At 38.8% G+C, this 23,948-nt stretch overlaps 1 protein-coding gene across 1 annotated transcript in view; it reads left to right on the forward strand.

Annotated features, from left to right (window-relative positions):
• Window positions 1-4,260: 4,260 nt before the first annotated feature.
• The window catches only part of KIF5B (kinesin family member 5B), a 43,288-nt gene continuing 23,600 nt past the window's right edge, over window positions 4,261-23,948 (forward strand). The window contains exons 1-7 of the mRNA XM_023632229.2: window positions 4,261-4,913; window positions 11,700-11,787; window positions 20,071-20,144; window positions 21,100-21,204; window positions 21,652-21,700; window positions 22,276-22,331; window positions 22,420-22,507. Coding sequence (XP_023487997.1) covers window positions 4,788-4,913; window positions 11,700-11,787; window positions 20,071-20,144; window positions 21,100-21,204; window positions 21,652-21,700; window positions 22,276-22,331; window positions 22,420-22,507 — 586 coding nt within the window. The 5' untranslated portion in view covers window positions 4,261-4,787. The remainder of the gene's footprint in view (window positions 4,914-11,699; window positions 11,788-20,070; window positions 20,145-21,099; window positions 21,205-21,651; window positions 21,701-22,275; window positions 22,332-22,419; window positions 22,508-23,948) is intronic.

A 23,948-nucleotide genomic window follows, 5' to 3' on the forward strand; every position in this document is an offset into this window, starting at 1 on the left:
GTGATTGCCCTGAAGAATAGAAATGAAGGTTGGAGTGGGTGGAGCAAGAATTTCTGTTTTTCACTATTGTGTAATTTTACTTTTAAACTATGAACATGTGTTATTTTGATAAAAATATTTTTTAAAATATGTTTTAAAGAATTAAACTACGGTATTAAGTAGAATGCAGGGGTCTTCTGTCTGACCTGTGAAATAGTTCTATGGTGAAAAACCATAGAAAGGTGCTGAAAAACCATTTGCAGAAGGTGGGACTTGAGGACAGATGGGTAGAATTTGGATGGACATAAGGGAGAGACATTCAGGGCAGGATCAGTAGGACCTTGAAATTAGCAAATTATAAAGAGGACTAGTGAAAATGCCAGTTGTCAGGAGTCAAGAAAGTAAGCTATAAAACGGTGGGAAAATTCTTTATACTTATATATATAAGAGTATATAAGGGGAAGTGAGATGATAGAAGGTCTTGGAATTTAAGTAGAGGAATTTGAACTTGTTTGAGCAAGAAAAAAGGAGTTGTAGTTTCTTGAGCAACAAAATGATGTAATACAGGCAATGTTTTAGGAACTCTAACCTGAAAATTGCATGCGAACTAGTGGGTATGGGAGGGAATTGTTTAATCTTTTTCACCATTATCCCCCCAGCACCTATCTCACAGCCAGGCTCATAGCTGGAGCTCAGCCCACATCTGCTGAATGATCAAATGGGAACGAAGCTGGAGCTGTTGCAATAATCCAGGAATGAAGCAGCAGAGCCTGGCCTAGAAAGGGGTGGTGGAAATGGAGAGGAACAGGTGTCTGTTGCACACATTTGAAAAGGAGAAATACTATAATTTCCTATTCTAAATGCCCATTTAAAAAAAATCACTTCATATTAAACATGGAATAAATTTTCTTATAATAATGTTATAAACAGTGGTTATGTTCTTAGACTCCCTCCAACTATTTATAATTACTCTAAAATATAGTCCAATCTAAGTACATCTATTCTACAAAAGTAATATTTTACACGATTATTTTCAGGAGACAAATTTTAAGTTCCAAGTTGTAGGCTATTATTCCAGTTATCTATTGCTATGTAACAGATTTTCAGAATTAAGTAGCTCAAAACAATAATCATTTTATGACATCTCATGATTTTATGGGTCAGGAATTTGGGCAGGTCTCGGCTGGGTGATTCTTCTGCTTCAAGGGTGTCAATTGAGATTACTCACTGGTAAGCAACTGGTGGATGTGCTGGTCTGGACAGTTCAAGCTGGCTTCCCTCACAAGTCTGGTGCCTGGGTGGGGATGGCTGGAAGGCTGGCATTAGCTGGGACTATTGACTGGAGTACCTACATATATATGGCCTCTCCAGCATGGTGTGTGCAGGGCAGTTGGTCTTCTTATATGGTAGTTCAGAGCTCCCTGAGCTACTCCTGAACTACTGAGACCTACGTGGTTTCTTCCCACCTAGTCTCAGACAGCGTGCAGTGTCCCACTTCTGCCACATTATATTGATTACAAGTGAGTCAACGGGCCAGCCAAGATTCAAGGAAAGAGGCTATACAATAGTGTGAATCCAGATAGGCACGGTTCATTGGAGGACTATCTTTGGTGGCTAACTTCCACAGTGGAGATTTAATGTTCTAAATCTGTATAGGTGCAAGTACCACTCACATTTTCATAAGAAAAATTCATGTTAATGAGTCTCAAACTGTACTCTCAAGGAAACCTGCTGTTTCACTGCTCATGTTGAATAATGGTGGTCTTTTCTATATTTGGAAGAAAAACTGGGATTAAACAGCTTTTTTTAAAATCAATCTTTTGCTTCCTTATCAAAATATTTCTTAAACCCTATTGCCTGATACCACTATTCCTCACTAGTGTTACAGGACAGTTTTTAGAAATGTATTGATTTTCACATAGCATTTTTCACCTTCCTGGTCCTGTGCAGAGTCAGGCTCTTTGTGCTCCCTTGCCCAGGAGAAGTGTGTATGTCGGATCTGAAAGCAGAAGAGTCTGCAAACACTTCCTTTTCTGGATTTTGTTTTCATAAAGGCTGAGCTTCCAGAATCTGTTGTGCAGGAGGAAGGAAGAGGCAAGAGCTCAAAGGCAACAGAAGTGCCTTGAGCAGAAGAGGTTCCCAGAGCTTCACTCCTTGGCCATTCCATCCATCTCATTTCCCTCCTCACACCCATGAAATCTCCTGAGTCACCTCTTTGGAACCTATATTCCATGTAACAGAATTTGAAAATCACTGCTCTAGAACAATCATTCCTCAGATCTTCTGAGTTGGGGAACAAACGGGAATGGTGGAGTAGAAGTTGAGGAACTTCAGATGCAGACCATGTTTCTCTTCTGCATGTATAGGAGGTGAAGGAAACAGAGGAGTTACAGGTGACTGGAACTTTTTTAGCCTGGGAGTATGGAAGAATGCTAGTACTGGTCATCAAAACTGGAAAGCTGAGTAGTTGAATTAAGTACCGGCAGGCAGTAGAGGATAATTAATTTCATCTCTCGAATGCTAAATTTGAGGTTAAGGTTGAGCATCCTAAACAAAATGGCCTACAAGCAGCTGGAGAGATGGGAATGTCACACAGGGGAAAAGGTCAGGGTTGTAGATAACAGATTGCAGCAACTGTTGAAGTGAACTCAGAAAGAAAAGAGCAGAGGGCTGAGGACAGAACCTTCATGAGATCCTGCTGCAAAGGTTGAAAACTGTGGCCCATCTGCCACAACAACCTCCTTTGAGTGACCACTGCTTTCAAAAACTTTATTCTCTAAAATCATACTCTATTAGAAACTGCTGTTTGAAATTATATCAGTAAGAATAAAACATACCACTCTCGCTTGGAGGATCTAAGACCAAGAGAAACAGCCTCGATTGATTTCAAAACCAGGTGTAGAGCTTTGGAAAAGGGGTTTCTGAAGACTACATTCCACAACTATCTCAACTTTGCAGTTTCCAAGGAAGCAGGATCTTGGGTCCACTTGTAGTTCAGCCATATCACAGATCTGCTTTATCTGGAACTTATCAAAACACAGCTTCATTCAAATTTTACCTAAATTCCACACACTTCCCCCAAAGCCCAGTAACAACCCCATCTTTTCCTTTGGTGAGACATCCCGTGGTTCCTCTGGTGTGAGCTCTCCCTCACTGCAGTGGATCCATAAACCTGAATTTGTTGGACTATGGATTCATTTCTGGAGGTATTAGGATGATTTCGTGAGGAGAGAGGGCATTGAAGGTTTTCATAGTTCAATCCTTCATTTTACAAACAAAAATTGGGGACCAGAGGAAGGGTTCCTGTCTTTGCAGTTCTCCTTCCACAGCACATCAGAGCCACTTCCACGTGAAGAGCCTTTATGGTATCCGTGTTCTGAAAATTGGAGGCGAAATCAGCTGTGGAGTGGGTTTCCTTAGACGTGTAATCCACAAAGTTATCCAGGCCTTTTAAGACCATCTTTACACTACAGGCCAGTCATTCCTACAGTGTGGGGACTGACAGTTCCATACGTTTATTTATTCCCAGGGAAGTGGGACCCCCGATTCACCGAGGGCCTTCTCCCACCTCCTCCTACTCTTGGATGTTTCTTCAGCTACCTACTTCATTCCTTAGGAGAAATCCCCTTTTTCTTTCCCCTTCCTATCTATCCAACCCATTCTCTGAGGATAGAGCAACCACTTAACCAGAGTCATGCCCCACCCCTCATTCAAATCCTTTTTCTGGCAAAGCGCTCTAAAACGGTGGGCTAGGAATCAATTTTTTTTTTTAAGATTTTATTTTATTTTTAAAGATTTTATTTTTCCTTTTTCTCCCAAAGTCCACCCCCCCCAACATACTTGTGTATTTTTAGTTGTGGGTCCTCCTAGTTGTGGCATGTGGGACGCCCCTCAGCGTGGCCTGATGAGCAACGCCATGTCCGCGCCCAGGATTCGAATCGGTGAAATACTGGGCAGCCAAAGCGGAGGACACGAAGTTAACCACTCGGCCACCCGGCGGCCCCAGGAATCAATTTTACGTCCAGACCGACTAGAAACCAAACCCTTCCTTATAGGATTGCAGTATTTTATTTAAACAAACTACAACATAAAATAGTTATAACGAATCCCTCGCGTCTAAAGAAAAAGATGCTAAGCTCGTCTGCCCCAGTTCTGGGGAATTCTTCGGCGGGCCGGGCGGGTGGAGCAAAGCGCCAGCCCAGTGACCGGCCGGTAACTCTCAAATCCGAGACCCCGGCGGCGAGCGGCGGCGGCGCGCGCGCGGATTGGTCGCCGGGGCGCGCGGATTGGTCGCCGGGGCGCCCGGATTGGTCGCTGGGGCTCCCGGCCTGTGCGCCTGCGCCTTGCTTCGCCGCACCGCCCATCCCACCGTGCCGTCGCCCCTCCGTGGCCTCAGGAGTGATCGGGCGGCAGCCGCGAGCGGACGGACGGCCGGGCGGGCGGACTGGGGGCCCGGCGTGCTCTCTGAGGAAGAGGGAGGGGGCCGTTTCCCCGGCCTCCAGAAGCCCCCGAAACCCCGCAGCGTGCCCAGCCGGCGAGGGAGAGGCCGCGGAGCCCCTGACGCCCCGCCCGGGGCCGCCGCCATGGCTGCCATGATGGATCGGAAGTGAGCCTCAGGGCGACGGCTGCCGGCGCCGGCGCTCCGAGTCCGGGTTCCGCTGCCGCTCCCGCCGGGGGAACGCGCCACGCGGCGCACCAACTTCTCCTGTCTCGGCCTTCGCGAGCCCAGACCCTCAGCTCGGGCCCGCTGCCTCCAAGGCTGAGCGGCGGGGAGTGGCTCCCGGCCTTCGGCCCCGGTAGCAAGGAAGATGGCGGACCCGGCCGAGTGCAACATCAAAGTGATGTGTCGCTTCAGACCTCTCAACGAGTCTGAGGTGAACCGCGGCGATAAGTACGTCGCCAAGTTTCAGGGAGAAGACACGGTCATGATCGCGGTGAGTGACCCGCGCCGTCCCGCTCCTCGGACCTGGCAGGGCTTGGCGTTCGGGGAAGTGGCAGGCGCGGGAGGAGGGAGCGGAGGGGCCGTAGAGCCCGGGGAGTCGGCCGGCGCCGGTTGCCCCCACCCCGGGCCTCCGCGCCGGCAGCCGCCGGGGACACGCCCCGCCTGGGCGCTGAGGGACTGTGGGGAGCGAGCCGGGCGCGCGCGTTTGCCGGGCGCGGGTGCCGGCGCGCCTGGTGGCGCGGGTGCGGGCGGTGGCTGGCCGCGCCCCGCGTCTGCCGGTCGTGAAGTGGGCAAGGGTCAAGTTCAGCCCGGAGCCTGGAGCTCCGAGACCAGCCAGCCCTCCGGCGCCCTCGACAGTCAGGAGCTCGGTTTATAGAGCCGGCGCTGCGTGCCGAGCTGTGTTGTTCCCCGCGGGAGGGGGAAGAACGGCCAGACCACTGCGAATACCCTGCACCCCCGAGGTGTGCGCACCGCCACTCGAGTGATGAAGGCAGTTTCATGTCACCAGTTAAAAGTGACTAATCGACGACTGTAGAAAGAAATCGTGAGTTTTCTTTTAAAATCTGAGTGATCAGTGTTGTCTGATCTTCCAGCAAATCTAGCCAATTCAGTTTGAGTCAAGTGTGTGCCTAGGGAGGAGTGATAACTTTTTGTGTGTACATCAAAGTGTGGTAAAAGCAAGCTTTTAAAAAAAGATAAAATTTGACCAGTAAACTAGATTTGTTGTTAGTATTAGATTTCTACTTCTACAGTTAAGATCTGTCTTGAAGAAGGTTGATTTTGGTAATCCCAGGCGTGGTGCCATATTGTCCCTTCGTAGTACAGAACGTAACAACCGGAGTTGGCTGGATCGTGGTCAGGAAGACCAGCATGTAAGGTTGATTTTTTTGAAGTCTGAGCTCTGGTATTGAGAGATCTCTGAAAAGAGCATCCCCAGTTCAAGGAGATTGCAATGGACAGTAAGAAACTGCATACAGAACAGGGAACAGTGACTAAAACGTAAGTTCATCTTTCTTGGTAGATGCCATGTGGCAGAACTTTTTTCTACATTGCTTTCATGGTTAAAAAAAATTTAATGTTTTTTTCTCTCATGGCATTCCACGTTTAGCGTATTGTTTGTGGAGAGTTTAATTCCGAAATAGGACAGAGGGGTCACAGGAGGTGGGACATTGATGATTAAAAGTATTGATGTCTGAGATAGGTGAAAGTTCTTTAGAGTTTTTATGTGAAAGTTTCCAAAGCTCAGCTTTAGAAAATGAATGTCACAGCGTCAGAGTTGCTCTGTCGGCTTTTGGCAAACAAGTCGTTAGGTTACTAACAACTGTGAGCTCCTCCTGTGAAGACTGTCAGGCTGGTTCTTTGTTAACAAGTCCGCAAAAACTCTGGCTATAAATGACATCGTAGTGAGGCCAAGAAGTTAAGCACAGAGGCAGTCCTTTCTCTTTAGGATGACATGCTTTACGTGAATCAGAGGAAGCTTGCAAGGCCTGCGTTGTTAGTGGGCAAACTAGAGGCTGCCAGTATCTCACCACGTTTCTCTGATTACTCGACCTCAGCAGTGGTTGACACATCAAAGCTATTTTCCTTTTAGATTTGTATCAGGAATATCATATTTCTTCAGACTTGTATGTATGTATTTACACAAATCTGTAAGTATCACTAAGATTCATTTGTTGGAATGCTAGAATTTAGAATTCGCAAAATGCATAAAGATTGGGTTAGAAAGCAACCTTCTGATGCAGCCCAAATATGACATATAATATGAGGAAAGAGTCAAATGAAAATGAATAGTTACCACAGGAAGCACACATTTATTCTAGGTTGTTTCCTTTGGATAAAGTTGTTGTAAGTTCGTTACATAAGTTTCTTTAGTAATATAAATAAATTGAAATGATAATATTAGAAATAATGGATAGGTAGTTGAGTTGTGAGTCAGTAATGCACAGTTAGTTGGCCGTTAGGTAAACTGATAAACATTTTAGTCTGGTTTTTTTAAAAAGTATAAAAGCAAAAGTACAGCTGAGTAACATAGCATTAAAAAATGTAAGGCAACATGTTTAGTTCATTATTTGCAGGAACTAATCTTTTGCATATAGTAAGTCTCATTCATTTTTTTAAATGAACTATTTTATTATTATAAAAGGTTTGGGAATTTATAAGGGCAGCTCAGAGGAGTAAAATTAGAAAGTCTCTAGGTAAAATTGTCTGTTGGTTTGTTTTGTTCGTTTTATTGGATCCTGATTGTGATTCAAAATAGTTTAAGAAGGAATTGCTGCAATGCAGCATTTAAAATTAAATTATTTAAAAACAGTGTTCTGGTTAAATCAAAATTTGAAGAATAAGTTTTAGTTTATAATGTTACCAAATTATAAGTATAATCAGTGCTCATGTAGAAAATAACTTAAGCATTCTGGTTTTCATCTAAGTTCAGTTTCCAGTATTTTGTCCAAACTTGTTTCTTGTTATGCATGTAACAGGATTTTAATATAGTGAGACTCCTCTGTGTTTTGTAGTTAGATTTTTTTTGAAATTATGTTCTTGGTGAAGTGCTATGAATAATCACATATTGCATGAAATAAGTGAATTATTTTCTTAAAACCTTTAGGTGATGCAGGTAGAATCTATTTGCTTTAAATAAGAGAAGTTTTTATCCTCAAGAAAGAGGGGACAAAGGAAACACCTTATGCAGTTCAAGTGAGCCTGCTGAAAACATCGGGGAAAATATCAATAGAAAAAATTACTCCTGTATCTATCTATGCGTCATAAAAGTGGAACATGCACTTTTACATCATTAGGTGTCTTTACTAATGATTGTTCCTCATATGGTGTGCTGTAGAGGCTGCCAGGACCAAAAACAGGCTGTTGGAGTTCATTGAAATTAGAGGAGAATAAATTTAATTAGATCATCTTACCTAGTTCCTTGCCTACAGCACAACATGATGTCCCTTTTCAAGTGAATGATGATTTGGTGTTTGATCCTAATTTCCTTTACAGTGATATTGAAAGAGAAGGAGCCATCATCACAGACCTTTACAATTGTGGAATGTTAGCCCACAATCAGTGTCAAACTAAGGAAAATTTAATATGATATAATCCCATGTGATCTGAAGATCACTATTCAGAATTCCAGAGAAAGGCATATCCCTGCCAGAAGGGTATCCTTCATAACCAAATTTGGTGTTCAGCCTGGTCTGTGCAAACTCCAACAGGAACCACTTCACTTAAGAAATCTAAGATATGGTTGCAGTTCAGATAAACTTATTCTTATTTGGTTTTGTCCTCTTAAAGTCTAAGTTAGATGTGAATGCATCTTGTGACCTGGAGTATCCCTGAATATTCATAGAAATAAAGGCTACATAATGTACATTTCAAGGCCAGGTTTTTAAAGAACCAAGGTCTTAAAATATAGGTATCCAGATATTGTTTTCCTTTGTTTAATTTATTTGACAGATTATTAGTTACGAGATGTGCCTTAATTATAGACCATTAGAAATAGTCTTTATGTTTTAGAAGTCTTGTTTTCATCCCAGAAAGCCAGGGTCGGTTAGTAACTTTATGGCTAGATCTCTAATCTAAACATTTGCCTTATTTAATAAAGTTATAATTTAGTTTCGGGATTAAGACAGTTTTGTCAACTTAATGCTAAGCACTTAATTTTTTATTTAACGGTGATGTAACACCTTTAAAAAATCACTCAATACCTGCTTGATTATTCTTATTTTTGCCTGTTCATATTCTTATTTTAGTAAGGTTGTAGTGGTGGTTTGTGTATCTGCTGTGGAGTGGTGCTAGAGTGAACAGCTGCATAAAGTACTTTTGAGGCAGGCTTGATTATTGCCCATTATTTTTGGCTTATCTCTTTCTGAATGGTTTATGAGCGTTGTTTTTTATTGATGTGAAAATGGAGATATGACTTAAAGCTCAGTAGTCTATGTTCTTTCTACTCTTTAAATGTTTAAGAAAATTTTATTATTTGGCTCATTTTGGAGGGATACAGTTGTACTCATACTTTTACTTATTTTCTATTGATTAACTTGTTTCTTGCAAGCAAAATTAGAATTAATCAGTTTAATTGTTGTTTTCATACTATTTTTTTACACATCTGTTATTAAACATATATTTTGGCTAATTGCAATCTCTTCTTGACTGTTTACCAGGTTGTGAGTTCTTTAACGCTAGAGGCTATCTCCATTTCAGTTGGTTATCGTTACTTGATCACTTATATTAGATCCTAGTATACATCTTTTTAGCTTAGTACTCAAGACTTTCCCAGCTTTATTTTCTATTCTTTGAACTCTACAGTCTCTGTTAGTTAAGTATAATTTCTAAAATTGTACTTTTTTTTTTACTCATTTACAATATCTAATACTTTGTAAGTGCTAAATATATGTTTGCTGGATAAATAAAGAGGGAAAATTAACTTTCTTTTTGCATAGAAAAAATATTAGCATGATTTATGTCTGGGTGGTTATTGTTCTTTTGATTGTATTTGTTTTTAGAATTGTTTATGATGAACACATCTTGTACAATCAGTGAAAGAATGGACTGTCTTTTTTTAGCCACACCTGTAGTGTTAAATATTAATGTGTCAATAGCATCTTAGCAAAAGGACACTTTTATGTATGTTATAGCCAAAGAATAATTAGATATTGAGACACCAAAGTGAGGTCATCTTAGTATATCCTTCAGGAATGTGCTCAGCTGCAGAAGGAAAACAAACAACTAATAGCAATTTAAATAAATAAGAGGTTATTTTTCTCATATAAAAAGTCTGGAGATGAGCCTTTATATTGCTATTACTTACTAACTCGTTATCGTCTGTCATTCTTAGTTAGGACTTTTCATCATCATATTTGTCATGTTTGCAAGATGGGTGCTACAGCTCCAGGCATTCATTCCCCAAAGGAGAAGGGCAGCTTCAGCTGAGATGGTCCTTTTTATCAGGAAAACAAAACCCTTCTCTGAGACCTCCCAGCAGACCATCACTTACTTGCTAGTATCCAGAACTGGGTCATGTGGCCACTAGTTGCAAGGAGACTAGGCTTAGCAGGTGGTTAGCTTTCCGAACTATCTAGTGGTCCGTGGCAAGGGGAAGGGGAATTGGGAATGGCTTTGGATAGCCCTTTGAGAGTGTCGGCTTCATTCTTACTGTCGTTCCAAGCTTTGGGAAGGGGATTATGGCATATAGCTTCTAAAAAGATCTTTTTTAGCTGAAAGCTAGGAAGTGTTTGTATAATGTAAAGGATTTTTTTTTCTGGAGTCATGATTGTTTTGTATTTTAGAGCCCAGCTTCCTTCCTTTCCTTTAGAAGAGACTAGAGAGCAGGGAGACACTTAATTTTAAATACCCAGAACCCCCTTGCCCCTCTCTCTCATCTTTACATGCCCACTTTCTCTCTTAGATTACGAGATTATTCCTGTAAGCATGTAAACTTACTCCGGTCTTGCCCATCTTTAAAAAATACCTCCCTTAGAGTGACAGCCAGATTTCTGCTCTGCTTGGTTACCTCCCATTCTTTTTTCAACGCATTCCAATCTGACGTTTGTCATTGGATATTTTTCAGTTTTGCCTTGACCTTACAGCTATATTTGGCACAGTCACTCCCTCCTCAAAAATTCTTCTTTGATTTGCATGCATGCTATACTCTATAGTGTCTGTAGTGATTTTTTTTTTTTATTTTGCACCTCTGGGCTCCTTCTCAAACTACATCAGCAGTTCCTTAAATGCATCCCCAAGGGTGGAGGCCCAAAATCCTTTCAGGGGGCCCACAAAGTGAAAACTATTTTCAAAATAACACTAAGATGTTATTTGCCTTTTTCACTGTGTTGACATTTGCATTTGATCTTTGCTCCTTATACTTCAAACTTAACTTCCTTCTATTTCTTGAATGCTACAAGCTCCTTTCTGTCTTAGGATCTTTAATCATCCTATTCCCAATGCCTAGACTACTTCCCACACTCACCCTCCCTCATGACTAATACTGAAGAGAACGACAGTGGGCTAGGTGCTACTTATTCTTCAGATCTTAAACATCTCTTCTCCAGAGTATCTCCCTGACATTCTTCTGCCTCTCCCCAGACTCAGGCTCTCCTGTTAAGTGCTCTCATAGCACCCTGTTCTATGAGAATTCGAAGTCAAAATTCGAGTCACTTAATTGTTTGTCTGATGTCTGACCTGCTATTACTTATGTTCCACTAAAGTCGAGAGTAAATTTCTCTTGGTCATTCTATCATGGTGTCTGGCAAAATAGGCATCCCATAAATATTTGCTAATTGAATTAATGATTGAAAAGCTGTTGGAATAAACTGAAAAGCTGAATGGAGTGATGGAAGGAGCCCTCAACTGAAAGGAGATTTGGGTTCTAATTTTAATTTTGTCGTTAACGACTTTTGTACCTTTCAAAGACTGTTAGTTTCCTTATCTGCAAAGTGCTATTAGTATTGAAAATAGTCTCAAGACCTGCCAGAGTAGATGCTCATTAAATAAAAACTCACTGAGCAAAACTTGAGGGCCTAGTATAGTAGTGCTAGTTACTGTGCCAGGCCCTGGAGCTGCATCAGAGACTAAAACAGACATTCTTGGTTTTGTGGAGTTTATTCTAGTGGATTTGTACTTGGTGATCCCTAAGATCTTTTCCACAAAGATTCTATGACATGAAGTGATGCGTAGTAGGTATCCTATTTTGAAGGTTAAATATCTGATGACATCTTTAAAGGAGCTTAAAAATATTCATTCACCTTTAATTTGTGTAGTTGAAACTTCTGTTTCTGTTTTTCAGTCCAAGCCTTATGCATTTGATCGGGTGTTCCAGTCAAATACATCTCAAGAGCAAGTGTATAATGACTGTGCAAAGAAGATTGTTAAAGGTAAATATACGTAGCCTGCTGAGTTGTCCCAGCAATAAGTAAAATTTTGTTTATGCTCTTTCCCATTTACCCAACATCTTATTTTTCATTTTAATGCTCCTTCTTAGTTAATTGCGGAAGAAAGTTTAAATAATAAAAAGGTAAATACCATTAGTGAACATACTATTGCTCAAATTCCATGATCTAGTTTATATACAGTACCTAGTGAAGGGTATTATAAAAATTATAGTGTTACATGCTTCTTGGAAAATGCATTTCTATTAGATATTCCCTGGAGAGTTTCTAAGGTAGCAATTCTAGAAATACAACAGCATGAGAATGAAGACAAAATGGCTAGACAGGTTTTTAAACGGTAGTAGAAAATGGCAGTCTATCATTCTTCCATTCCATTGTTATTCCTTCCCCAAAGACTTATCTTGTAGTCAACAGAGAAACCCTTGAGGAATTTAACAGGGGTTGCCAAGGGTGAGAAAAGTATGTATATCCTAGTTAATGCTATTAACTTATTCTAGGATTTTTTTTTTTTTTTAAGATTTTATTTTTTTCCTTTTTCTCCCCAAAGCCCCCTGGTACATAGTTGTATATTCTTCGTTGTGGGTCCTTCTAGTTGTGGCATGTGGGATGCTGCCTCAGCGTGGTTTGATGAGCAGTGCCATGTCCGCGCCCAGGATTCGAACCAACGAAACACTGGGCCACCTGCAGCGGAGCGCACGAACTTAACCACTGGGCCACGGGGCCAGCCCCATTCTAGGATATTTTTCATTTTATATTTTCTAAAACCATAGACTCCTAGAGCTGCGAGGGGTGATTTTCTGCACTTCCAGTTACTACAGAAATCTCTTTTATCAAAGGGATCTTATAGTTAAATAGCCATTACTTTATGGTGCTTTATTCTGTTTTTTGACAGATCTAATTTTTAAAATGTGCTTCTTAGATTAAGGCCATATCTGTCTTTATGCAGCACCAGAGTATAGGGGTTGGGATTCAGTATAAAAGTGGATAGGTTAAGATTAAGGAGCACAGACAGTTCATCCAGTAACAGGAGAAAAGATAGAGTTTATGGATAGAAGTAGGTCTGTAGGTGTGATGAAGGGAAAATGTAGATGTTCTCTTCATATTAATTCATTTTGTCTGTGATTTGGGGAGCACAGTCATGAGAGTGAAGCTGGAGAGGAGGTTCTAGGAATAGATATGAAGTCATTCAGCAATAGAAGTGAATGGATTAGGGAAATGGGGCAGTATTGCCAGGTGGCATTAAGGGCTCACTTGAGGTTAGCTGCCAGAAGAGTTGAATTTTACCCAGGTGGGGTTTTGCCAGACGAGTACAAAAGAGGGAAAGAAGGGCAAGAGAATTGAGGATGTAGTCAAGAGAGTAAGAGAGTGATGATAATGGTCAGTCATGGAATGGTGGGTGAGGGGAAGGAGGACATGGGGGCTTGGAGGTGGGTTTGAGGGACAGTGAAAAAAGGTGTAAGATTAGTATGATATACTCTGAGTGGACTCAAAAGTTTGTTGGCATTAGGGTACTAGAAGGCGTAATGGGAGGTGGATACTTGAAATTGAGATAGAGAGGCAGTACAGTTAGTAATGAAAAGGTCTAGAGTATGACCATGGAGTTGGCATCTGAAGGAGTAAAGGACAAGTTCATGGAGAAAATTAGGTCAAGGATCTGAGAGGCAGGGTGTTTTAGTGGGATCATCTACATGGACATTGAAACCACCAAGAATTAGAACAGGAATGGTATTGGTGAGAGACAGTGGACTGGATGCTGAAATCTTCATAAAATGAGGGAGAATTAACTTGTGATTCTGTAAATGATTGCAACAAAGAGGAATAGGCAGTGTCATGTTTTTTGTAAGCATCAAATCATTTTCCAAAGGGTCTGTCCATCGTGAAACACAGTTATATTACATTCTTTGATTGTAACGTACTTTTGTTATCAGTACAGCCTAAGATTACGTTAGCATTTTTAATAATATAAAGTTAATTGATTCATGAACTCATGGGCAATTTAAATATACAGATCTTTTTCACATCTGCTGTAGCTAACATTAAACCCCAATCCATACTTGAATATTGAAGTTTTTAAATTTTTAAAGCAGGCCTTTAAAATGCAAATTCCATATTGTTGATTTTAGCTCTAGATCATATTTTGAGTTTTGATTTTATATTTATCTTACTAGGGATCTAAGTTGGCTATCAGCATATTTGATAAGTCTGTTGTGTCAAGAACATTGAAGGTTTTGTTTTAAAGATCTTTATTTAAAGACATCGAAGTTTGAAAAATATTACTCTAAATCATTTATAAAATGCTTAAAGGGCCATGGTCCTTCGCCTGATCTTTTAAAAGCCGAATAAGATTGTTGGTAATTAATGAAATTGCACTGGGCGTTCAACCAACTTCAGATTCTCTTACCTATATAGTTGTATAGTTCTTAGCTTGTCAGCATCATCCATATGATGAAACTTGGATCCTTTTATGAAATCTTGGTGCATGACTGTGGTATTTCCCCAAAGTATCAGTTGAGTGACCCTCTCCGAACAGGAAATGAGGTTAGTTCAACGATAGCTTTTCCTTAGTGAAATTTTGGTATACTTGTCTGTAGTTCCAGGAATCTATCATTTTTCCCTTTTAGAAAATAAATATAACATTTACAAGTTAGTCATCTTCTGTTACCTTTGTTCTCTATGGCTTTTTGTTTCGTGAGGAAGATTGTCCCTGAGCTAACATCCATGCCAATCTTCCTCTACTTTTGTATGTGGGATGCTTCTACAGCATAGCCCAAGATCTGAACCTGCCAACTGTGGGCTGCCAAAGCGGAGTGTACAAACTTAACCACTATGCCACCAGGCCAGCCCCTTTGTGTGGCTTTTACAACTTACCTATGGTAGCTGTGGGATTTTTATCCATGAAATATAATTCTCTTAGAACTAGAAACTTGGGCTTATTTAAAACCATTCTTTGGCTGTCCTACCCACCTCAACCTTAAAGTCTCTCTTGTCAGTGTTTATTCTGTTGTTCCGTTCTAAGGATAATGTTGAAGAAGATGGTAATAAAATAGGAATACCTCTGTCTTACATCATCTGTTAACAGTGTATCATTTTTCTAGGCAATGCAGGTCTACTCATTCATTATTCTTTCTCTGAATATTTTAAAAGCTCTTTTTAAGGCCTTAGTTTTTGTTTTGTTTTTGTAAGACTTAACTTATCCTAAGCTTTTACCTTTCTCATGCTTTTCCACTGATTTTTATCTCTTGTACATCCTTGGTTATATAGTCTTTTAATAATAGATTCATACCTCCCTGTCTCAGACCTCTTTGAAATCTATTGTCCTGAAGTCCAGGTTTCTACTACCTTTTGTTCTGTTTTATTACTGTTTACAGTTCTAAGGTGACGTCATTCTCTTCCTCCAATTTCCCTCCTTTTCTCAAAATTTTGGTCGCTTTTACTTCACCAGCAAATTCCTGCTTTACTGTTGGGAACCAAGTTCTGAATAGCAGTTTCGTTCTTTGCCATATGGTTAAGAGCACAGGCTTTGGAGTCACACAAACCTAGATTGGATTCTAGGCCCTGACACTTTCTAGCTATTTGACTTTAGCAAGTTACCCAACCTCTCTAAGTCTCCGTTTTCGTTTCTGCAAAATAAGGGTACTGTGAGGATTCAAAAATATGATTATGAAGAGAAATACTTCACCCAGGGCGTGGTAGAAAGTAAGCACACAACAGGTATCAAGTGCTATTTGTTTCCTCTATTTTCTTAGAGAATTATTTTCTTAATGTAATCAGCCATAATTGTACTTTGGATAACTTCTAGCCTAAGATATTTTTACTCTACAAAATTAGACTCCAAGCAGTTGTTACAGTAGAAGCTTTCTCTCACTGTCTCTTTCCTGCTTCTGTGCCAGCTTTGTGGTTTATGTTAGAAAAATATCACCTGACTATGATGTCGTCCTTTTATCTCACCCAGATGCTGTCTACCATTTTGGAGGAGCTTGGATGTAGTAGTTAATGGGTCTGGTCCTGGGCAAGGATGTGAACGTGGGAGAGTTACCAGTAGAGACATAGATTTAAGGAGAGAGATGAGGTGGGAATGGGTGCCTGGTGTGGTGTGAGAACAGGAAACCAATTAAATACGTGGCAGATTGGATTTTAGACAGTCATTGGCAAACAGATCTGGGGGAAGACCGTGGTTAGAAAAACTGTTGGGAGGCAACAATCAGCAAAATGATGGGCCAGCTGGTATTTCTTCTGCGATGTGGATTTGATGAGCAAGCTGCCAGGAATGACCTGAAGGCAGCTAGTACTCTCTGGGCCCTTGACAGTCCACTGAGGTTGCATTGCTTTATAAATTTCTATACAACTGCATAACTTTATTATATATAGGGGCTGTTGCCTTTCCCTTTTCATAGATGCATTAGATAGATTTTTTTCTTTTGAACAAGATTTACCCACCTGTATTCTCTTTTGAATTCTGAATCTGAGTAATATATGCAAGTTTGTTTCCCCTGTATTAAGTAATTGTTATATATTCAATACTTCCTTTATGCCAGGCATCAGACCAGGCCTTCATAGATCTCTCAGTTTCCCACCCTGGCTTCCTGACCTGGACTGTCTTCCACGGTATCCACCTCTAACTTTTTCAGATGTAGCCTGCCATATATTTTAGTTCTTGGTTTTCTTGAGAATATAGTATAGTGGTTAAGAGCATGTCTTTGGACCCAAGACTGTCTTAGGTTTGCATCCCAGCTCCATCTTATTATTTTACCCTCTGCCTGCCTCGGTTTCCTCATCTGTAAAAAAGGAACTAAAAAAGTGTCTTGTGTAGGGTTTTGTGAGGATTAAATACTTTAATATATGAAAAGTTATTAGAGCCTGGGACATTGTATGCTCTCAGATGTTAACAATAATAATTTTATATGATGTCTTCTAATTCTCACAGTCTTCCCCTAAGCAGACGTTTTGCCGAAGTTCAGAGAGATTAAGTGACTTTCAGAAGGTGTTGTGCAGTTGTCTCACTTATTAAATATGTTTTTCTTGTTTACAAAGTGTGGCAGAAGTACTATTTATCCATAGTTGTTCACCTCCGTTTCTCACAAGAACAGCAAAAGTATATTTAAAAAGGAGATGCTGTGTGTTAGTGATCGTAGCAAGCATTTGAGTACCTCCTAGGGACCAGGCACTATGCTAGGAGTTAACACAGTCCTGGCCTCAAGGAGTTTACAGACTGTTAAGGAAGGCAGACAAGTAAATTGACTATTGCAATACAAGTGATAAGTATTATGATTAGCTGCAGATGCTATAAGAACACACAGGTGGGACTGTTACTCAGATTCATTTGAAAGTGGGTTGTGGAGTTGGGTTGGAGGAAGAAGAAAAGCCTGAGTTAGTCTCTAAGGATGCACAGAGTAGGAAGGAGAGGGAGGGATGCCTACCAGGCAGAGAAAAGACACATGGGCTAGGGCATGCCCCCCTGAGAGTACTGTTGTGTACATACTTTATGGTATGACTGAAATTGAGCCATATGAAATTGTCAGATTTGATCATTTTTACCAACCTATACAGCAGCGTAAGAAGAAAGGTAGTGGGAGATGGAGCTGAAAAAGCAAACGAGAGCCAGGTTGAAAAGTGCCTAATTTTGTCTGCTTATGGATGTGTGCTCTCTAGGATTTTCAAATAGATGAGTATTATTTGTATTTTTTTATAGGTTTGTACTTAAAGTATATGCATTTCGTTATATATTAATTTTACCTCAGAAATAAAACTGTGAAAGACCGAATTCTAGTTAAGGGTATATGCATGGTGAAGTATTTAGGTGGAAGTCTGCAGTTTACTTCGAAATGCATTAAAAAAACAAGATGAATAGGGGCCAGCCCGGTGGCGCAATGGTTAAGTTCGCACAGTCCTTTTGGCGGCCCGGGGTTCGCCGGTTCAGATCCCAGGTGTGGACATGGCACTCTTTGGCAAAACCCATGCTGTGGTAGGCATCCCACGTATAAAGTAGAGGAAGATGGGCATGGATGGACGTTAGCTCAGGGCCAGTCTTCTCAGCAAAAAGAGGAGGACTGGCAGTAGTTAGCTCAGGGCTAATCTTCCTCAAAAAAAAAGAAAAAAGATAAATAGATAGATAATTAAAGCAAACACTAAAATGATCAAATGTTAATGGTAGAATCTTGGTAGTGGTTATAGGAGTGTTCACTGTAAAATTCATTCAGTTTTTCTGTATGTTTAGATTTTTTAGTAATAAAACGGGGGTTAAATCATTATAGAAGGCAAAGTCAGGAATGGATTTGAAGGTAGGCAAGAAGGGATTATTTTTCTAAATGGTTAAATTTTATTATTTTAGTGATAAACTTGATGTATCTAGAAATCACCTAATCAGTCACTCTTATCTCCCCCGCACCCATAGTGGGTGCTCAGTAAATATTTGAATGTTGGATATTCCATAATCTCTGTAAACATAGGAGATTTTTAAAGTTATGCTTGAAATCCCAAATACGAATGTGTTGCTTACATTTATTAACCTGGGAGCCTTTGTATAATATAGTTTCACATAACACAGATGTACTCTGATATCATATAGATATATGCTGCTAATAGGATCTTGGGAAAGTTGCATGTTCATTCACCTACAAATGTTTTTTAAGTACCTATTGTGCTAGTTGCTGTAGATAAGGGGATCATATCATGAATGGACCTTTTATAGATTTAACAAAAATTTGGAATTTATGCTTAGGTTTTGTGTGATTGATCCAAAGATCTTAAACAGGGTATGATGTAGACATTCTGAGAATGATTATGTATACAGAAGGTGAATTGGAAACCTCTAGAGCTTTTTTCTCTAGATGATTTCTTCAGCATTGCTGACAGAAGTACTGTAATCCCATCTATTTTAAATGTGATTCTTGAAATTATTTTGCTTCCCTTCTTATAAAACTGAAAAGATTTTAAAGGAAAGTTTCAAATGTTCGAGTCTGTTAAAATCTTCCCAGGGAAGTAAGTACTGATGCCTTCTTTTCATGTTAATAAATGTTTCTGTAGGAAATCTATTATCTAGTTAGTTGTGCCCAAAGTTGAGATTGTTCTTGCTTTTCTTTTCTTTTTTAAAGATTGGCACCTGAGCTAACATTTGTTGCCAATCTTTTTTTTCCTTCTTCTCCCCAAAGTCCCCCTAGTACATAGTTGTAGGGCCTTCTGGTTGTGCTGTGTGGGACGCCACCTCAGCATGGCCTGATGAGCATGGCCAGGTCCGCACCCAGGATCCAAACCAGTGAAACTCTGGGCCACTGAAGTGGAGAGCACAGACTTAACCACTCGGCCACAGGGCTGGTCCCCTTTTCTTTTTTTTTTTTAAATCATCAATTAAAAAAACAAAGATTGCTTGCTTGCTAATTTACCTTCCACTGTTACCGTTTGCTCTTGCCAGTAGAGGCTTCTCTTTTTACTGAGGTTTCCTCTAGAATGGAATGTAATTTCATAGTACCTTTCTTGTTAGCAAAAACAAAACAGAACGGAGCCCCTGAAAGATGGCAGTCAAGTCACCTTCTCATTAACTCACATTCCCTTTTTTCCCCTTCAGCCTAGTACAGGAAGATACTTAAATGTTAGTGGTTGTTCTTGTGGTACACAAAGGGCTAAAAAAGATATTTTTTAATTTCACAGGAACTTTCTGATGATTGATTTTATGGTAGGACTGGGCTTGTTACATTGTGTGTAGGGAGGAAGGATGGGTTTGTGAGGTTTAACCATGAGTTAACCGCAAATCAGTAGTCCTGTTTCTAAAAGCTAATTTGTATGTATATGTAAATTAGCAGAGCATTTTTTTCTTTTAGATCACATAAAGCTTTGTAATACAGATGTAATGTTGTTTGAGATGTACATTGACATAAGAGATGATTATAGGCTATGGAATTTAAAATTTGTTTGCTATTAATCACAGAAAATAATCTGGGCTGGAAGGAAAGTAATTGCTTAGATGGATCATCACTAAGAAAACTACTATTAAATATAGTCTTATTTATTTCCTTTACTATCTTTATAAATCTTTTATGTACCAAACTTTGGTTTTGATGGAATCTTTCATATTAGTGTAAAGAAAATCTAAATCTTCCTCACCATTCTTCCTGCAAATATTTATGCAAATTTGATTATGCATGGATAAGAAACAGGGTTAATGTGTGTGTGAATTTTTTTAGTGTTTTCTAACATTCTTAAGTAATTTCTTATGAATCTTGCTTGAGGGAAAAAAAATCCCCTGAAATATAAAATCCCTTATTTTCTCAATAGACGTACTTGAGGGATACAATGGAACAATATTTGCATATGGACAGACATCTTCTGGGAAGACACACACAATGGAGGTAACATTTTATAATCTGTACTTGGAGGTGATTTGGAGTACAGACAGTACATTCATTCATTATTTGTGAAATTATTTTACCATGCTTAAGAACATCTTTGTTTATTCTTTGTTTCTCTTATACGACTAATATACAGGTAACGTTGGAATCTTAATTAGTTCTTGAATTTGAATAGTGAAATTATATCTAGCTTTGTTTTATCAGTTAGCATAACCACAAAATTATGAATATTTTAGAATTAAATAGGAATTTTCTGTCACTTTATAATGATAAATTTTGAAATTTTGATTGTTTATATTTTCACTTCTATTCAGAGCAGTTAAAATTTTCTCCTCCTTTCCCTGAAACTCCCCCCACCCCCACCTTACCTGCCACTCTTCTCTGGTAAGACTGTCTGCCCAATTATCGGTGCCACTGTTAATAATAGATGTTGACCTGATCAAGCTTTGCTTCTGGAAAACAGCCTCTGATCGTCTGCCACTGCTACAGAGCATCTGCTTTTACCGTTTATCTGAGCGTACTATCTAAAGTAATGCTATTTTAGTGTAACTCACGTTACTCATGTTCATAAAGTCGTAGAGAAAGGACATTCCTACCATTTCTGTGAATTTGACTTCAAGTAGAAGGAATAATTCAGGTGTATATGGAAGGAAGCCAAAGCATTTTCCTAGAATGTTTCATTTACAAGCGTGAATAATCTAAATCTAATGATTAAATAAAAAGCTAAGATCAGTTCGTAACCCATGTGGTGGACATAGACTATTTATGTGTAACTTAACAAAATATGTAATAGTTGAATTGGGTTTTCTAGATATTTGTAGAGCCATTTTCTCCCCAAAATGGCAGTAATTAGAATTCCCATCTTCTATTGATTGTAAATTGTAGATTAAAAGTTTTGAATTTTAATTCGTACTTTCTAGTTTGTTTAAGAAGTCTAATTTTGTTTTCTCTTTAGGGTAAACTTCATGATCCAGAAGGCATGGGTATTATTCCAAGAATTGTGCAAGATATTTTTAATTATATTTACTCCATGGATGAAAATTTGGAATTTCATATTAAGGTAAAATCTTTGGGGAAAGATTATATTTGTTTTGTTCCAAAAAATAATAAATGTTAAGTTCCTTTTAAAAAATATTTTTAAATATTTTCAAAATTATTTTATGGACAAATATAGTGAAAAGATCATTAGAGTTAGTAAACATGGATTCTTCATCTGCCGTTAGTTGACCTTAAATGTAAAATAAAGGAGTTTGTTTTAGTGTGGAACTCAAAGGTTCTTGCTACTTTAATTAATTCATTTTAGGTGAATATATTTGTAGTGAAAATTGCTTTTTAGTTGTGTAAGCTAATTTAGGACTTCCCATTAGAATATGAGCTATGGCTGTGTTGTTGGTAACTCTGACCCCCTGGCAGTTGGACCCCAATAAATATTTACTGAATAAGTGAATAAATTATTTTATAATTTTAATTGGTTGAGCTTTTTTCCTTTTGTTTCTTTGTCTTTTAGGTTTCATATTTTGAAATTTATTTGGATAAGATAAGGGACCTCTTAGATGGTAAGTTAAATTCTTGCTCTTTGATTGTTTTAGAATATCACATTACTTTTTTTAGTAGTGGATGTGAGACCATTTCTTGGTAAACTATATGAAATTGACTTGAATTATAGGAAACAGACATTTAAAATTTTTTCTTTTAAAGTTTTAGTTGAATGCCTTTTGACATATAGAATAATTATTATTTAAAGCACATATTTATGAGTCCTCTTAAATAGTAATTTAGAGCATTGGACTGGAATTAGAGAGCTTGACTCCTGAGTTCTAGTCTTCTCTCAGCTGTCAATTAGATATATATTGTCCTTGGGCATTGAACCACTCTGGCTTAATGTTCTTATTTCCAATTGTTGGTGGTAGAAGTTGGACTGGACCTAAAATTCTATATTGCTTCATTGTTTTGTCTTTAAATCTCCTACTGTTTTTACAGGGTCTTACTTTAATAGTGATGTTTTCATATTTTTAAAGTTTGCCTGTTATTAGGCTGCTCAGGAAAGGAAACAATCAATTGAATTAGCTATTTCACAGCCAGTGTTAGAGTTTAGGAAAATAATACTAATTTATTTATTTTTCTTTTTCAGTTTCAAAGACCAACCTTTCAGTTCATGAAGATAAAAATCGAGTTCCCTATGTAAAGGTACTTAAAATGTAGAATGATTGTTTAGAAAAGCCCTCTAGTAAAATTTTTTAATAAAATATCCATACTTAAAAAAATTATTTCACAGGGGTGCACAGAGCGTTTTGTATGTAGTCCAGATGAAGTTATGGATACCATAGATGAAGGAAAATCTAACAGACACGTAGCAGTTACAAGTAAGTAGAATATTTTTTAACGCTAGTTTAAGTTACAAAACTGCCTTAAAATATCTTTATCAAGTTGATTAATTCTAAGACTTTCCTTTGTAAAATAATGCTTTAGAGATTATTAGTAAGGCAAAAAAATCTGGCAACTGTTATTGAATTCTCTACCTTTTCAAGTCCTGTTTAAATCACTTTTTCCTGTTTGTTCACCTAACGTTCCTCAAATTACACCTTCTCCTCTATCTCCCCGAAGCAGGAGCCTTATTTCCAGCTGTAATGATCTTGCCTAAACCATGCAGTAATTTTGAAGTAATCTTCCTGCTTAAAGTCATCCCCCATCACATATATTTAAAATGAACTTTCATGACTTCCCTGTTCTTATGCAGTAAAGGTGAAACCACATACTGTGGCACATGTGGCCCTCACTTATATGTCTCTGCACATGCGGGGTGTTAGCTTTTGCAGCACGTACTTTGTTATCTCGGCACCACCATCTGCTTTTACCTACCCAGTATTCCAGGCATTCTGAATGACTGTTTTTCTGAACATTCCAGTCTTCATTTACTAGTTCATTGTGATCCTCTCTCTGGAAGGACATTAACTAATGACTTCCACCATTATTTCCAACCACTTGTCCATCTTTTAGTCTCAGCACATATATTTTCTGATTATCTTAGACGAATTAACCTCTCAGTGAAAATACAAACATATGTCGTATGCCACCCCAGGAAGATACAAGTATCTGGCTTAGAATACCTAAGAGAGGAAATTCACTGTAATGGTTAAAAGATCAGAAAATAAGCCAGATTTCGAAGTCCACCCTCTCGATTTACCAGTTGTCTGACTTGAGCAAATTATTTAACTTCTCTTTGCCTCAGTTCTCCCCATTTATAAAGTGGATGTAATCATAGCAGGTATTTTTGTTAGAATTTAATGAGTTAATGTATGTTAAAGTGTATAAGTTTTGTTCTTGTTAAAAATAGCCATCGTCCATAATTGAGTTGAAAGTAGGGGCAGTGTCGTGTGTGTGTGTGTTAGCACATAGCAAAGTTCTCTTGTGCATAGTATAACAAATATTTGTTAAATAAATGAAGGAATACTGGAAAGAAAAAGTACTTGGAAAAATCAATTTTTTGTTCTTAAGCACTTTTTCTTTTTACTTTGTGTATGTTAATTCCAAGAAATAAAATTAAATTTTTATGTTGTTTTGGGTGAGTGTAAAACTTAGTTCATATGAGGATGTGAGGAATTCAAAGATGATCTCTATAAAGAAAAGGAATATTGCTGTTTATAAGTTAAGAAAAATTAATTGCTTAAAACTGAAACACTAACTTAAAAGAGTTCTATGATTTTTATTTTTAAACATTCTGCATCACCCAGCTGGGCAGCTGAGAACATTCCCTTGGAATGCATCCCCAGCACTATCAGAGGAGTGCGTAGAGAGCCGTGGTTC

The sequence above is a fragment of the Equus caballus genome, chromosome 29 (assembly GCF_041296265.1).
Source record: "Equus caballus isolate H_3958 breed thoroughbred chromosome 29, TB-T2T, whole genome shotgun sequence".
Taxonomy (NCBI): Eukaryota; Metazoa; Chordata; class Mammalia; order Perissodactyla; family Equidae; genus Equus; species Equus caballus.